The sequence below is a fragment of the Engraulis encrasicolus genome, chromosome 24 (genome assembly GCF_034702125.1).
Source record: "Engraulis encrasicolus isolate BLACKSEA-1 chromosome 24, IST_EnEncr_1.0, whole genome shotgun sequence".
NCBI classification, from domain to species: domain Eukaryota; kingdom Metazoa; phylum Chordata; class Actinopteri; order Clupeiformes; family Engraulidae; genus Engraulis; species Engraulis encrasicolus.
The window spans coordinates 28,125,266-28,139,145 of record NC_085880.1 but is presented as its reverse complement, the minus strand read 5'-3'; the positions used below and the strand labels follow the sequence as shown (position 1 = coordinate 28,139,145).

General features: G+C 44.0%; 2 protein-coding genes across 8 annotated transcripts in view; one reads left to right on the top strand and one right to left on the bottom strand.

Moving 5' to 3' along the window:
• dlg5a (discs, large homolog 5a (Drosophila)) overlaps positions 1 to 13,880 on the top strand; it is an 87,484-nt gene that overhangs the window by 26,534 nt on the left and 47,070 nt on the right. For 4 of the 7 annotated variants that reach the window (XM_063191561.1, XM_063191559.1, XM_063191562.1 and 1 more), the window contains 4 exons: positions 9,131 to 9,390; positions 11,650 to 11,848; positions 12,373 to 12,486; positions 13,446 to 13,676. In XM_063191561.1, coding sequence (XP_063047631.1) covers positions 9,131 to 9,390; positions 11,650 to 11,848; positions 12,373 to 12,486; positions 13,446 to 13,676 — 804 coding nt within the window. Of the gene's footprint in view, positions 1 to 63; positions 94 to 787; positions 831 to 939; positions 970 to 9,130; positions 9,391 to 11,649; positions 11,849 to 12,372; positions 12,487 to 13,445; positions 13,677 to 13,880 lie in introns of those variants that run through there. The other 3 variants (XM_063191560.1, XM_063191558.1, XM_063191563.1) reach the window with 3 other exon arrangements.
• LOC134441181 (uncharacterized) lies at positions 1,737 to 2,991 on the bottom strand. The gene is made up of 2 exons (XM_063191373.1): positions 2,708 to 2,991; positions 1,737 to 2,619 (listed from the first exon to the last, which is right to left on the bottom strand). Exons 1-2 carry the CDS (start codon positions 2,886 to 2,888, stop codon positions 1,832 to 1,834), a joined length of 969 nt encoding a protein of 322 aa, XP_063047443.1. The 5' UTR covers positions 2,889 to 2,991; the 3' UTR covers positions 1,737 to 1,831.

Genomic DNA, 13,880 nt, shown 5'->3' with positions numbered 1-13,880 from the left:
ATACACACCATATATACATATACACACATGCAAACACATAAACACTCAGAGGACCAGAAGGAGGTGGCCGACATGAGACTGCAGCAGCAACAGGTGGACATGTGGACACACACACACACACACACACACACACACACACACACACACACACACACACATATACACACACATACACACACCATATATACATATACACACATGCAAACACATAAACACTCAGAGGACCAGAAGGAGGTGGCCGACATGAGGCTGCAGCAGCAACAGGTGGACATGTGGACACACACACACACACACACATATACACACACATACACACACCATATATACACACATACGCACACGCATACACACACATATACACACACATATACACACATGCAAACACATAAACACTCAGAGGACCAGAAGGAGGTGGCCGACATGAGGCTGCAGCAGCAACAGGTGAACATGTGGACACACGCACACACACACACACACATATACACACACACACACACACACATATACACACACATATACACACACATATACACACACATATACACACACATATACACACACATATACACACACATACGCACACCATATATACATATACACACATGCAAACACATAAACACTCAGAGGACCAGAAGGAGGTGGCCGACATGAGGCTGCAGCAGCAACAGGTGAACATGTGGACACACGCACACACATATACACACACATATACACACACATATACACACACATATACACACACATATACACACACATATACACACATGCAAACACATAAACACTCAGAGGACCAGAAGGAGGTGGCCGACATGAGGCTGCAGCAGCAACAGGTGGACATGTGGACACACACACACACACACACATATACACACACATACACACACCATATATACATATACACACATGCAAACACATAAACACTCAGATGACCAGAAGGAGGTGGCCGATATGAGACTGCAGCAGCAACAGGTGGACAACGCACGCACGCACGCACGCACGCACACACACACACACACACACACACACACAGACGAACACACACACAGACGAACACACACACACACGAACACACACACACACACACACACACACACACACACACACATAAACAAACACATAAACACTCAGAGGACCAGAAGGCATGGCAGGAATATGTAAACACACACATAGTGCTCCAGTATGTGCATCTGCTGGGGGAGTGCTTGTATCATCGTAGTCACTCTGTGCAGGGAGGACATTTCAAGGAATGCTTGTTTCATGAATGGTCTCTTGGTGGTCATCGTCAGTATTTTGAGAAGCAGGCAGGCTTTGGTGCTAACTGCAAATTCACTGAATCGTGGTTACATATGATGTAAACTATCCATTTTGTACACACGGAGGGTGTAAAGCAGGTGCTGCGGCCATATCTGCTGGGTGGTCAGCTACAATGATCAAACATGTAAATTGGTTTACTACTGTTGGTACTATTTATTTTATAGATTTCTTTTAAAGGTGCACTGTGTAATATTTTTAGTGTTTTATCTCCACAATTCATGCTGCCCATTCACAAATGTTTACCTTTACCTTTTTGAGCAATAGTGGAATTTCACTTATAAGTATTGCATTCCTATTCGTCAAGTGTGCCAGGTGTGTTCTCTCGTGAGATGTTATCAATTGACAAGACAGTTTAAGACTTAGAAATACTGAAAGGACACTTAAATAAGGCTACAAATACAATTTAATGATGATGATGGTGGTGGTGGCGATGATGATGATGATGATGATGATAATACAAATAACAATAATAATAGTGCATGATGACATTTTAGATATGAATTAAATCCAAATGTGTTTAACACGTAGGCAGGAAGCCCATCTCTCTTGCCAAGTCCAAAATGCCAGGAATAGCCTCAAGTTTCTCCATAGCATCCTCAGGAAGAACAATACCCCCAGTGAGATCATCCAATGCGTTTGCCTCTTCTTTCAAACTCCTGTCTTGGATGGTCTCTGTCTTTCCATGATGCTCGGTAGGGCATACTGACTGCATCATCAGCTTTTCGACGTTCTCAGCCTTACCCCTCAGCTCTCTGTACTTGACCATCATTTCACCATGGAGATTGATCATCTTTAGAAGGTCCTCTCTGCTGTAGTGAATGTCAGTGGTCTGAGAGTGAGTCGGGGCTTCACCAAAGGCCCCAGTGGAGAGGCTCGCAGGAGCTGCAGATGTGGAAGACATGACGTCGACCCTTGGAGCTGCTAGTCCTCTGTGGGTCATGATGGCAGCTGACTGGGCTGGCTTGATGTTCTGCTGACCAGGAAAAACTTCTGGCAGATTGAGATTCCCCACAAACTTTAGGGGTCCAAGCTGTCTCAGCAAAGCAGCTGTGCCATCAGATGTAGAGATGAGGTTGTTCATGCTGGGAAGAGCAGGCCCCACAAAGGAAATGTCCTTCCTCATCGGAGTCACCACAGGTCCGGTCGAAGCCAGCTGGCTACCTTTGACACTGTTTGACTGAGGGTGAATCAAGTGGCCCACAAATCTCAGGGTCTGAGGTGCTGAGGTTGGCAGGTTGGTCATACCATGGTACTGCTGCTCCTGCGAAGTGGCTTGCCCCTTTTGGTACTCCTTCCAATACTTGCCTACAAATATACAGTGTGTATTAGGATCACATTTAATGCAGGGAAAGTTATTGACAACATTAAAAGTAATAAAAGATTATGTTCTTACTGGAAGAAAACCGTGTTGCCCGCACATATTTGTATGGATGCTCAGACTGGGGCCTCCAATGAGAGGCCATGCCCATTTCTTCAACAGAATTGACATGGGAAAAGTCTCGCTTAGAACGAGTATAGTGTTCAGGCCCAATCCATGATCCACTCTGGTTGAAAGTATTCGGACAAAAAGCCATTGAAAATCCTTAGAAATCGCTCAGAAATCGCAGAGGTTTATCACAAGTGACTTGTCTTCAGCTTGCTCATGTGAGAAGTGACTAGATTTTGCCAACATTCTAGTTTGAACATTCTTTTCTTCTAAAATTCTAAAGCTCATCCTTCTAATGAAAACATTTTGGTTGCCTAGCGATTATGATGTCACCAAGAATGCTCATTGCAGGAGGTGCAGTTCCTGTTGACTGAATTGAACACTGAAGTGATAACATGAATAAATAAACAAACAAACAAATAAATAAATATAATTTAGTGTAATTATTATTATTATTATTATTATTATTATTATTATTATTATATAATTATTTGGTTTTGGCTTTTTGGACCTTTATATTCAGACAGGATAGCGTGAGAGCAGACAGGAAGTGAACTGGAGAGAGAGACGTGGAGGGATCGGCAAATGACCCGGGCCAGAATCAAATCCGGGTCGCCAGTGTAGCAGCCCAGTGCCCTACTGTTTGAGCCACAGTAGGGCCATATTATTATAATAATAATAATAATAATAATAATAATAATACATTAAACATTTAGCTTGGTTTATAATAAGCATTCAATGGCAAATTTAACGGGCAAAGACCTCGTCTCTAGCATGGGCCAAGATGTGCATAAGATTTGCAAGATTTGTATCAGCCACACCACTTCACCAAACTACTTCACCATTAGCATGGGCAAAGATTTGATAGACTTAACGCCTTTCAGATAGGTAAAACTAGCACAGACACAGTCTTCCAGCGTTAAGTCTAGTAGGCTACTATTTTTTACATTGTCTGTTTGTGTGTGTGTGTCCCGCGTGGGTGTGCACGTGTGCGTGGGTACGTGTGCATTTATGTGTAAAAGAGAGAATTGATAGAGAATTGATCTGGCACTCTTCACCACCAATGTGTGCGTGTGCGCGTGCGCATGTGCGCGAGTCATTATGTATATGACCATGGTGTGTCTATTTCCCCCACGACATTGTGTCTCAGAAGGACACATGGAGCTTCCGAAATGTTTTCGAGGAAATCGGCAAAATATTAAGTCCAATGACAGAGGGAGAGCGAGAATTACGCACGTGTGTGTCTGACAGACAGACAGACAGACAGACAAGGCGTGTTCTAACTTCATGAATAGGCTACTTTTAATGTGGAATTGCTCCCCTTTTAAATGTGATAAGCAAGGAGCAGTTTTCACACATAATTGGCATGTGGGGGTGAGTGTGCAAGACAGAGAGATGCGTGCATTTGATGAACACTGTCTGAACGTCGTGAGCAGCGGTTTCACCTAAGCTGGGTGAAAGAGCTTTTCGTGTGGCAGTTTTATGAACGTATGCCTACTCATAATTAATCGGGATTAATTTTTATAACGCGTCAATTCGAGGTGTAATTAATTAATTTAATTAACGCTCTTAAATTGCAGCCCTAGTAAATATATTTGTACCTGGAGAATTAGATATGTATTTCAGACCAAACGAGTGTGGGACTCTAGGCTGGCACATGACATTGTGGCAGTTTTTTTCATAGACACAAGATGATTGAGTTTGAAAAGCAAAGCGTGTGATGCCATAAAGATTTAAGGGGCTGCCTGCTCCACAGAATTTTTTATTTGTGTTATATAAACATCAGCCTTTCGGTTGCCACATCCACTTATGTAGCTACCAAACCTGCGGTTTCAAAAATATGTGCCTTCATCTATATTTTAACACACAGAACCAATTGCGCAAATGTATCATTTTTCTATTTCTTTGGTCCCACCATTGAGTGCTTTAAATTTAGTATAGAATAAGCTGAAAATGGCATAACAACTGTGCACTTCAGTTCACCTAGAAGTATAACGGTACTACACGTATCTAACAACTCTGCAGAATTCCGAGCAGTCCCTTAATGTTGTTCAACCCTGATGTTTCCCCTCGTTTTCTCCCTGAATGTTGTACAACAAACAAAACATCTAAAGGCATAAGTAGTTTACCTCCAACCTACACTTTGCTTTTTAGTCAACTGCTGCGTTTACTTTCATCACTGAGCTCCTCTCCCCTCCCCCTTTCCTTTCTTCTCTTTCTTTCTTCTCTTCCCTTTCTTCCCTCTCTTCCTCATGCTGGCAAGGCTGAGGAACGATTGTGTTGTATTAGTGCTGAGGAGGAAGTAAGCATGCGTTGTGTGAAGTCAGGTGGTGGCGGGTCTGTGCTCCTGACCTGTCAGCACTGGTTATGCTGTCACAGGCAACACACACACACACACACACGCACAGACGCACACAGACGCACACGCGCGCACGCACAGGAAGTCATTCTTACACACACTCACTAACTCACTGAGTCTTACACACACAAACACACCGTCCGACACACACACACACACACACACACACACACACACACACACACACACACACACACACACACACACACACACACACACACACACACACACACACACACACACACACACACACACACACCGCTCCCCAGGGGGCTATAGCATGGTCTGACAGGCAGGGGCCAGCGCTTGCATGCTAAGCACTTCACCCCCAGAAGGTCAGGCAGCGAGGGCAGCAACCCTGGCTTATCCGAAGGGCACTAAGATGCTTACTGCCAGTCAGTAGCCAGTCGACTCGTGTGAGACAAGACGCGCCGCGCCGACAACATCAGTCAGGTGCCTTTGGGCTTACTTCAGATCAAGCGGATGCATGTGTCTCTTCACAGATCGGCCAATTAGACTAATGGGTTAAGCAGAGCTGGACTTAAAGGCTGCGGCAGCAGACCAGTGTTATTGGTTTTGAGCGTTTTAGGCTAGCCACAGCCAGGCTCCCCTCTGTGAAACCCTCGAAGGATTTTGTGCGTGTACGGTGTCAAGCAGTTGTCTTGATCTGTCAGAAGAATTCAACGGTGGAGCAGAAATGTCACAAATCTTTATTCTCAACACGCCCGTAACTCGCTTTATCTGTGAGGAAGTCTGAAGTGACAAGACGAGAGAGCATTGTCGTATAGCACTCGTGTTAACATTGCCTCTGTCCCTCCGCCATCCACATGATTCAAATCCATTATGCAATCCATACAACATTGACAGGTCCCTGACAACCACATTCTGGAACATCTCCAGCAATGATTACCCTGAGCATACCTACCATTAAATTATAGACTTGATCATGTCTATTAGTGGTCAAACCCATGAAAACATGAAAACCATAAAATCAGCAAAGGAAGAAGTACTTATTACCCCCCACTGTATGCTTCCTTACAACGTTTACAAAGTTTTTAGCATAGGATACCTAAGGAAGGCTACTGTGGTACATGCGGTATAGGCCAAACTCCTCTTATGAAGGCAAATGTAGGACAAATAGTTTGCATCGTAGAATGTGGGGCGGACATCATACCCACACTGAAGGGTAACCTAAAACTGTGATATAATGTCTTTGGATTTTTAAAGTACATTTTGTCCCTCATGCCCTTCCAGAGCACACTATTGGGCCATTAGTTTGTCCTGTACCTTTGTAAAAAGGTCTTTGAAGGCATAGACGGCTCCTCCTGAAATGTATTCAAGCACTGACCATTATAGGCCCACTAGGCCTTCTTTAACTTCAAGTTTTGTTAGAAGTGTTGAAATTCATGATGACATGTATCTGAATTATATTGGAAAATACATATTTGTTTGAAGTTCATTGTTTTCAACATGTAAAATGAGTAACATGTGATGTACAGTAAACAGAACAGGCTATAGGAATCTGAAAGAGTATTTGTGTGGTTGTTCTTAATCAGACATTAACAATCAATACAATTCTGAAAATATAGGTCATGTCTGTGTGCGGTAAGCAGGACAAACAGTCAAAATGCTGTTTGGCACTGTGAGACAGGTGGTCACCCACATTCTTTTTGTCAACATTAACGAGCAGTCAAGACTGAAGCCCTATGTGTTTTTGACACATCAGCCCATTGTTGCCATCTACTGCTGAGTCTGAGTAATGAACTAGAGCAGAAGAAGACGTTTTGAACACAGTTTCTAGGTTTGCCAAGATTCCACTGGTGGAACTGGGTAGGGCCATCATGCTTTTACTGATTACTGTAGTGTAGGATTAGAGCTCTAAGGTTGTTTTATAATTACTGGTAGTCTGGATTAAGGATCGACCGATATATCGGCCGGCCGATATATCGGGCCGATATTTGCGTTTATTAAGTGTATCGGTATCGGCCGATACGCAGGCGGTTTTGGCCGATACGCCCACCCCGAGATTTTGACTACAGACGGGCAGCTCTGTGTTGCTGGCCTGGCAGACCCGCAATGCACGCTGCTGCGTCACCCCTCCCCCTCTCATTGAGTACACTAAACAGCCTTGCAGGCTGCCACAAAGTTAGACTTTCAGACGCATAATATTTTAATGTGGACACTGAATGACATGGCATGTGCATGTAATAGGCCTAAAGGGAGAATGTTTCAGCTCCATCCATTTTCTGTACTGATTTTAATTCCCTGGTTCATTGTCCAGTCAATAATCACCACCATTCACCATCTTTTACCTACCGTTGTAACTGTCTACCGGCATATGTTTCAGTGTCTAATTTCCACAGCCTTTCAAAATGCGCATTTCATACCGTCATTCATTCATCAACTTCAATCTGTTTTAGCGACATCTAATAGGTAGCAAACACCACTTGCAAACTGGCTAAATTAAAATATTGTAAACCATTTCTGTAGCATTTAACCAACCAGCGTTGGTTAACTAGCCTACTGTTTTTATTTCCCTGGTTCATTGTTCGGTCATTTATCACCCCCAGTTGCCATAACCCTTACCAAGTGTATCGTTGTAACGAGTGCCTTACAGCATGTTTCAGTGTACATTTCCACCGCGATTCAAAACGCGCATTTCGTAGCGTCATTCATTTATCAACTTCCATCTGTTTAGCGATCTCCAATGAGTAACAAACATCACTTGCAAACTGGCTATTCAATTCATAGAAGTTTATTTGGTTAGAAATACTGTGTAAAACAGTTCTGTAACATTTAACTGACCAGGTCACCGGCATGCTGCCACTTCCTTGTTCAGCAACAAGTGAATGTTCCAATCTGTCTAAAATAGAGGGGTGTCCGCCGTTTGGCGGACCAAACCATTTTGAGCAGGGGTGTTTTTACTGGTGGGATTATTTGCAATGTATTTTATAATATGAAAATAAGAACATGGTTTTACTTGTCTATGTGTTTTGTTTGCATTTCTTTGGTTTGTTATTTTGGGCTTTTGTTTGTTAGTTGATTTGATTTGTTTTGTGAAAGGCCATAAATCAAGTACACCTATACAGGTGAAAAAATAGGCATTATTTAAACCCATAATAATCTTGGGGTCATCCCCAACATTTTTCAAATTTACAGGCAAGCTCTATGCTATTGTACCACTGTCAAGCCACAGTCCTTTGAATTTTTAATGCCTTATGTACTTTTTAGGAGGCTATAATGAAAAAGTTGAAAAACTAGTTGCTCAGTGTGCTTTGTACATGACAGTTATTTTCCTGTTATTCATGTTATGGTGTGATGAAAAGGTGATGGGATAGGATTTTTTTTTTTTTAAATGATACAGTACTGATTTTTGTCATTTTTTAACACTTTTTAACAATATCGGCATCGGCGTATCGGGTATCGGAAATCGGGTATCGGCCAAGGGTGATGGAAAAAATATCGGTATCGCATCGGCCATTAAAAAACCTGTATCGGTCGACCCCTAGTCTGGATAATGAAGCTAGAATATAACACCACATGGGAATGCGGGTGATTTCACTAATGAGCTCCTTTTCCTGCCTCAAGAAATGGGATGATTGGAATCGACTGCTATTGTCAATATTTGGAGCAAATACATGGGTTCTAAATTTTGTTTATAACCTGACTGCCCGAACCTAGCTGCACACAACTCAATCTCTGATTGTTGGAAACCGCTGTTGGTCAAAAAATTAGCTCACGTGGTTGGCTGCCAGTGTCTTGCCCCTCCTCATAACATTTTGCTGCTAAACACTGAGAACCCATGTATAAGTGCTGCTACGTTGTAGCTTATGAAGCTTGATTACCCATCCCTTTACATATCTTTTAAGTGACACAACAGTGTTCATTTGTATTCATTATGTGCTTTTGATAAAGCTGTGTATTTACCTGTCGTTAATACCACTACGACATGTACGAGTTCCCTACATGTCTCATTACGTCGCTCCACCACTGACTGTAACCCACTTGCTCTTGTGTGTGTGTGTGTGCAGGTCATGCGTGAGAACGGCTCTTCAGAGGTGCTGAATAAGCTGTACGACACGGCCATGGACAAGCTGGAGGCGCTGAGGAAGGAGTACGACGGCCTGAGCCAGCGCTACGGCGAGCTGATGGCCAGCCACAACACGGACACAGGCCGCCTGGAGCAGAGCGAGGAGGAGCGCCGACGGCTGCAGAAGCAGATGGACGCCCTGATGAAGCAGCGCGACACGGCCATCCACTACCAGCAGCAGTGCTCCACCTCCATGAGAAGGTACAGGAGGCGGCCCTCGCACCCAAAATGCGTTGCTACCAAGAAACTTGTCACAGCAATACCAATTGGTCTTAGAACTCCAACTTTTTAGCTTCCCTAAAAACATCACTCTCAGTTCATAAGTGTCTCATGCTATAGTGTAGAGCAGTGGTTCTTAACCTGGGGTGCGGGCACCCCCTGGGGGTGCGCCAGAGATTCCAGGGGGTGCACGGAATTTTGTTTGTGTAGAGGTTGTGACCAAAATTACACTTGCAAACATTATAATTAGGCCAAATTAAGTCCAAATTAAACAAGTTTTGGTCCCCATTTGAAGTCATTCAGGTATTGATTCATGTCTCAAGCGAGAATCGTTATAATTAATCACTCATTTATAATTTTTTAGTGCATACACATGTAGAAGTTTGTGTTGGGGGTGCCCGGCTTGTCTTCGGCACAGTTAAGGGGGTGCGCTAAGAAAAAAAGGTTAAGAAGCACTGGTGTAAAGAGTATAGTAATGGCCATCTACCACCAGCAGCAGTGCTCTACCTCCATGAGGAGACGAGTCGCCCTGTGGAAAGTGACAGAGAGAGAGAGACAGGTGGCATACAATAGAGCGGAATTGAATGGAATGGTCACATCAGTTGGCCTTGGACCCCATGTACACGTAAATGCATACTAGTTGTAAATGCATTGAGTTGCAATTTTTTCAGCCTTCCAGCCTTTTTAAAGCATGTTTTAAGTGGATATTTTTTAAAAACTGTCCTGTGAACAGGAAAGTTGCAAACACTTTTTAACAAAGATGTGTTTGCCTGGTGAAGACCCAATCTAGTGATTCCATATTCCACGCTGATTGATGTTTCACACTTCTTTTAAAATTCATCATTTATTACATTTTTTAAATTCACATACCTTTTGAAACTGGGTTCTCAAATAAGAACAGATAAATGAAATGCCCATTTATAAATCGTTTGTCCTTTTAGAAAATGTGTTCACAAGGACTTAGACCTCCCAGATGTCCTAGTTACTGAGACGGGCTCCCTAAACACTGATCAAGGTTCAGCCTGCCGGATTTTAGCATGGGTGTTTGAAGAAGGTAGTTCAGAGATCATGCCAGAGAAATGAGCAATGGACTTGGTAAGCCTAAAACTTGTTAATATTCTCATAGCTTCTCATCGCTCTGAGTCGTACATAGACATGGTTATTATGGTTTTTCAATTCTTTGAGTTTTTTCCACTTGCTTTGAGTTTCCTGAAAGAAGGATCGAAAGCTACACTGAAGCAATCTCAGTGCACATCAACTGGTATTCAGTTCTCTAAACACATTGTACACTGTTGAGATAGCCTGCAGGGTCTTGCTGAAACTAGGGCTTTGCGATGGCCAATTAGTAGTCCAAGCATAAAAAAACGAGCTCTCAGCAGATGTCACAGTGCTAGAGGCTGTGACTCTTCTGTACTGGTGACAGAAATATACTCACTTTTTGTTCATGGCAATTCCTCAGATTGATGTTCAGTTATTATTATTCAATGAGTTATGCAACATTTGTACTGTTTCTGTTTTTGTTGATTTTTTGCAAATTGGCAAATGACAGTAGCCAGGACTTTAATTTGGCCTCAATTATACTGCTTGTCTTTTGAAATCATGATGTCTTCCTCCTAATCTTGCTCCAACCATGCAGAATTTGAGTTACTGTCCAATAAATTATGGAGATTATGGATGGATACAATTATGCAACATCTGTGTTGTTTTTTTGTTTTTGATTTAGTTTTTTGTTACACAATACAAGCTTTAGAGACACACTGCCATATTTTTAGCAGATAAAAATCTACTTTAAATCTACTCCATATTTTGACACCAGTGACCAGGACTAGATGTTGATTGTACTCCGTTATCTTTTGCAGACTTTGTACCTCTGCCATCCTCTTCCATATGATGCTCAACATGCGTCTCCCATATTCTGAAAAACTCAAAAGCTGTTGCTTTGGATGAAAGCACCTGCAATGTAAATGGTGCTCAACGTAATGCTGCCCAAATGCAGCAGGAGCTTATAACAAGACATGGACCCAGAGGGCAGGACCAAAGGAACATATTCTTGAAATACAACACAATATTTCTCTTTCTCAGGTTCAGCTTGATGCAGTAGGAGCTCAACAAAGGCCTCGTCCTACAAATAGGTGTCTATTTTACAAGTGGCCTTGACTGGAAGCTGGCCTCAGTTGTGTGCATATCTTCTTGACCATTCTCTTTACCATGATTGCTTAACATGATATTCCTCTTCGTCAGGTTCGACTCGATGCAGCAGGAGCTGAACAAGTCGTCATCCCAGAACAAGGAGCTGCAGCGGGAGATGGAGCGACTGCAGGCGGAGGTCACGCGCTGCAAGAACTTCCAGCTGAAGGCCGCCAAAGACGTGGAGAAGTTCAAGGAAGAGCGTGACTCTGTCTTCAACGAGTACCGGCTCATTATGAGCGAGCGCGACCAGGTGATTGAATGTAGGGAGTAGAAGAGGTGGACAAAGCTGCAATTCTGCTCTAACTGACCTTTTACCATATTTCTAAATGTGTCTCAGCTTTCTGTGTTCAGCAAGGTATGCTGTCAGTATCCAAAACCGCAAGAAAGCTCCATACGTGCTGCACTTAGTTACCTGTTCTTAGCCTTCACACTGGCACTCATTGACTGATCCCATTGACTTTGCCTGTGTGGACACAAAATTCATTTTGAGGACCATCGGGCCTGTTGCCTCAGCCAAAAGTTTTTTCAACTTTTGATGGTTGGGCCAGATCCGTCCTCACCGGGGTCCTATTCCAAATATCTAGTCTCGTTACTCACCCACACCCAGCTAAGTTAAGCCTGTGGGAGCTTTAAACATCCTAATACAAGAAACCTGGGCATATATGTTGCAGTTAAAACAAAGCCACTGGGCACTCTATTACCAAAATATACAGCTTGTTCTGAGTTGGCAGTACGCCAGTAAGAGAGTAACGCTGCTTTCTGGAATGCCCCCAGATGATCAAGGAGGGGGAGAAGCTGCAGACGGAGCTGGAGGCGGCGCAGGCACGGCTGAAGAACACCTCCTCCGAGAGGATGGTGGCCAGCGAGGAGCTGGAGGCCCTCAGACAGGTGACCTGGGCTAGGGAACACGCCCTGCTCTTCCCCAATCCTCCCTGCTTGCTAGCACACACACGCACACGCACACGCACACGCACACTCACACTCACACTCACACTCACACTCACACTCACACGCACACGCACACGCACACGCACACGCACACGCACACTCACACTCACACTCACACTCACACTCACACTCACACTCACACTCACACTCACACTCACACTCACACGCACACGCACACGCACACGCACACGCACACGCACACGCACACACACACACATACACACAAGCACGCACACACATACACACAAGCATGCACACACAAACAGTCAAACTGGGCACACCAGTGTCTAGACTACATACTGTGTATACAGACACACACACCCTGAATGTCTGCAATCTGCAAGCATGCACACACAAACATGTGTATACCAATGTGCACAATCATGCACAACCTGCATATAGCCGTGTAAACACACCCAGCTCTGTTCTGCACACACAGGCACACACACACAACCACTCTGTTTTGTTTTTTTCTATTTCTATATATATCTCTGTCAATGCGTCAGGATTAGGAGCTCTCTGGGCGGAACAAATAGCTCCTCACAAAGGGCAGCGCCGTGGTCTTTTGTTCTGTAATGACAGGTGGAGGAATCCCACGTAACCGTGGGTGTGGCACGTTATGCGCTTCACTTGTCATGTGTGCGTAATGATTTGCCAAAAGAAAATGTGTACAGGGAATACCAGTTCAGCTCCATACTGTAACATTTTACACAAACACGAAGACACTTCCTCTTAACACTTACACTTATTCTTTCATTTTTCACATGTTGACTCTTTGATGTGCAGACTGTATAAGGAGCTGAACACGTCGCTGGCGGAGTGGGGATATATACTACTAACACGCAAAGTCACTTAGTCTCTTCTTTTCCATGTTGACTCTTCCACGTGCGTGCCTTCAGGAGCTGAACTCGTCGCTGGTGGAGCGCGACCGGGCGATCTGCGAGCGTAACGAGCTGCTGGAGAAGTACTGTTACGAGGTGAAGGACAAGGCGGAGGCCCAGAAGGAGCTGAGCCAGGCCTGCAAGGACATCGAGACGGTGCGCGAGGAGAGAGATGTGGCCCGCAAGGAGCGCACCGAGGCCATCATCCAGCGAGACCAGCTGCTCAGGGAGTACTACCAGGCGCGACAGGTTAGTAACCGGACTACAGTGTTTATGTCGTTTCCCTTGTTTATCTTTTCGGAAAATTGCATTGTGTTGTCTCACAGGTGTGTACGTAATCAATACGTAAGATATTGCAACAAGTCACGCGCGACATATCGTAACCCCACCCACTGACCAAACAAAAGACAAGAAGAGACCAGCTACTCTGCGAGTGCTACCGTCCTCTACAGT

What these genes read in the sequence shown, in the direction of transcription:
- LOC134441181 (XM_063191373.1), bottom strand. Translation starts at nt 2,888, where the DNA reads ATGGCTTTTTGTCCGAATACTTTCAACCAGAGTGGATCATGGATTGGG. An exon ending in GGCAACACGGTTTTCTTCCA is followed by an intron (nt 2,620 to 2,707) that starts GTAAGAACATAA and finishes GTATATTTGTAG; the next exon opens with GCAAGTATTGGAAGGAGTAC.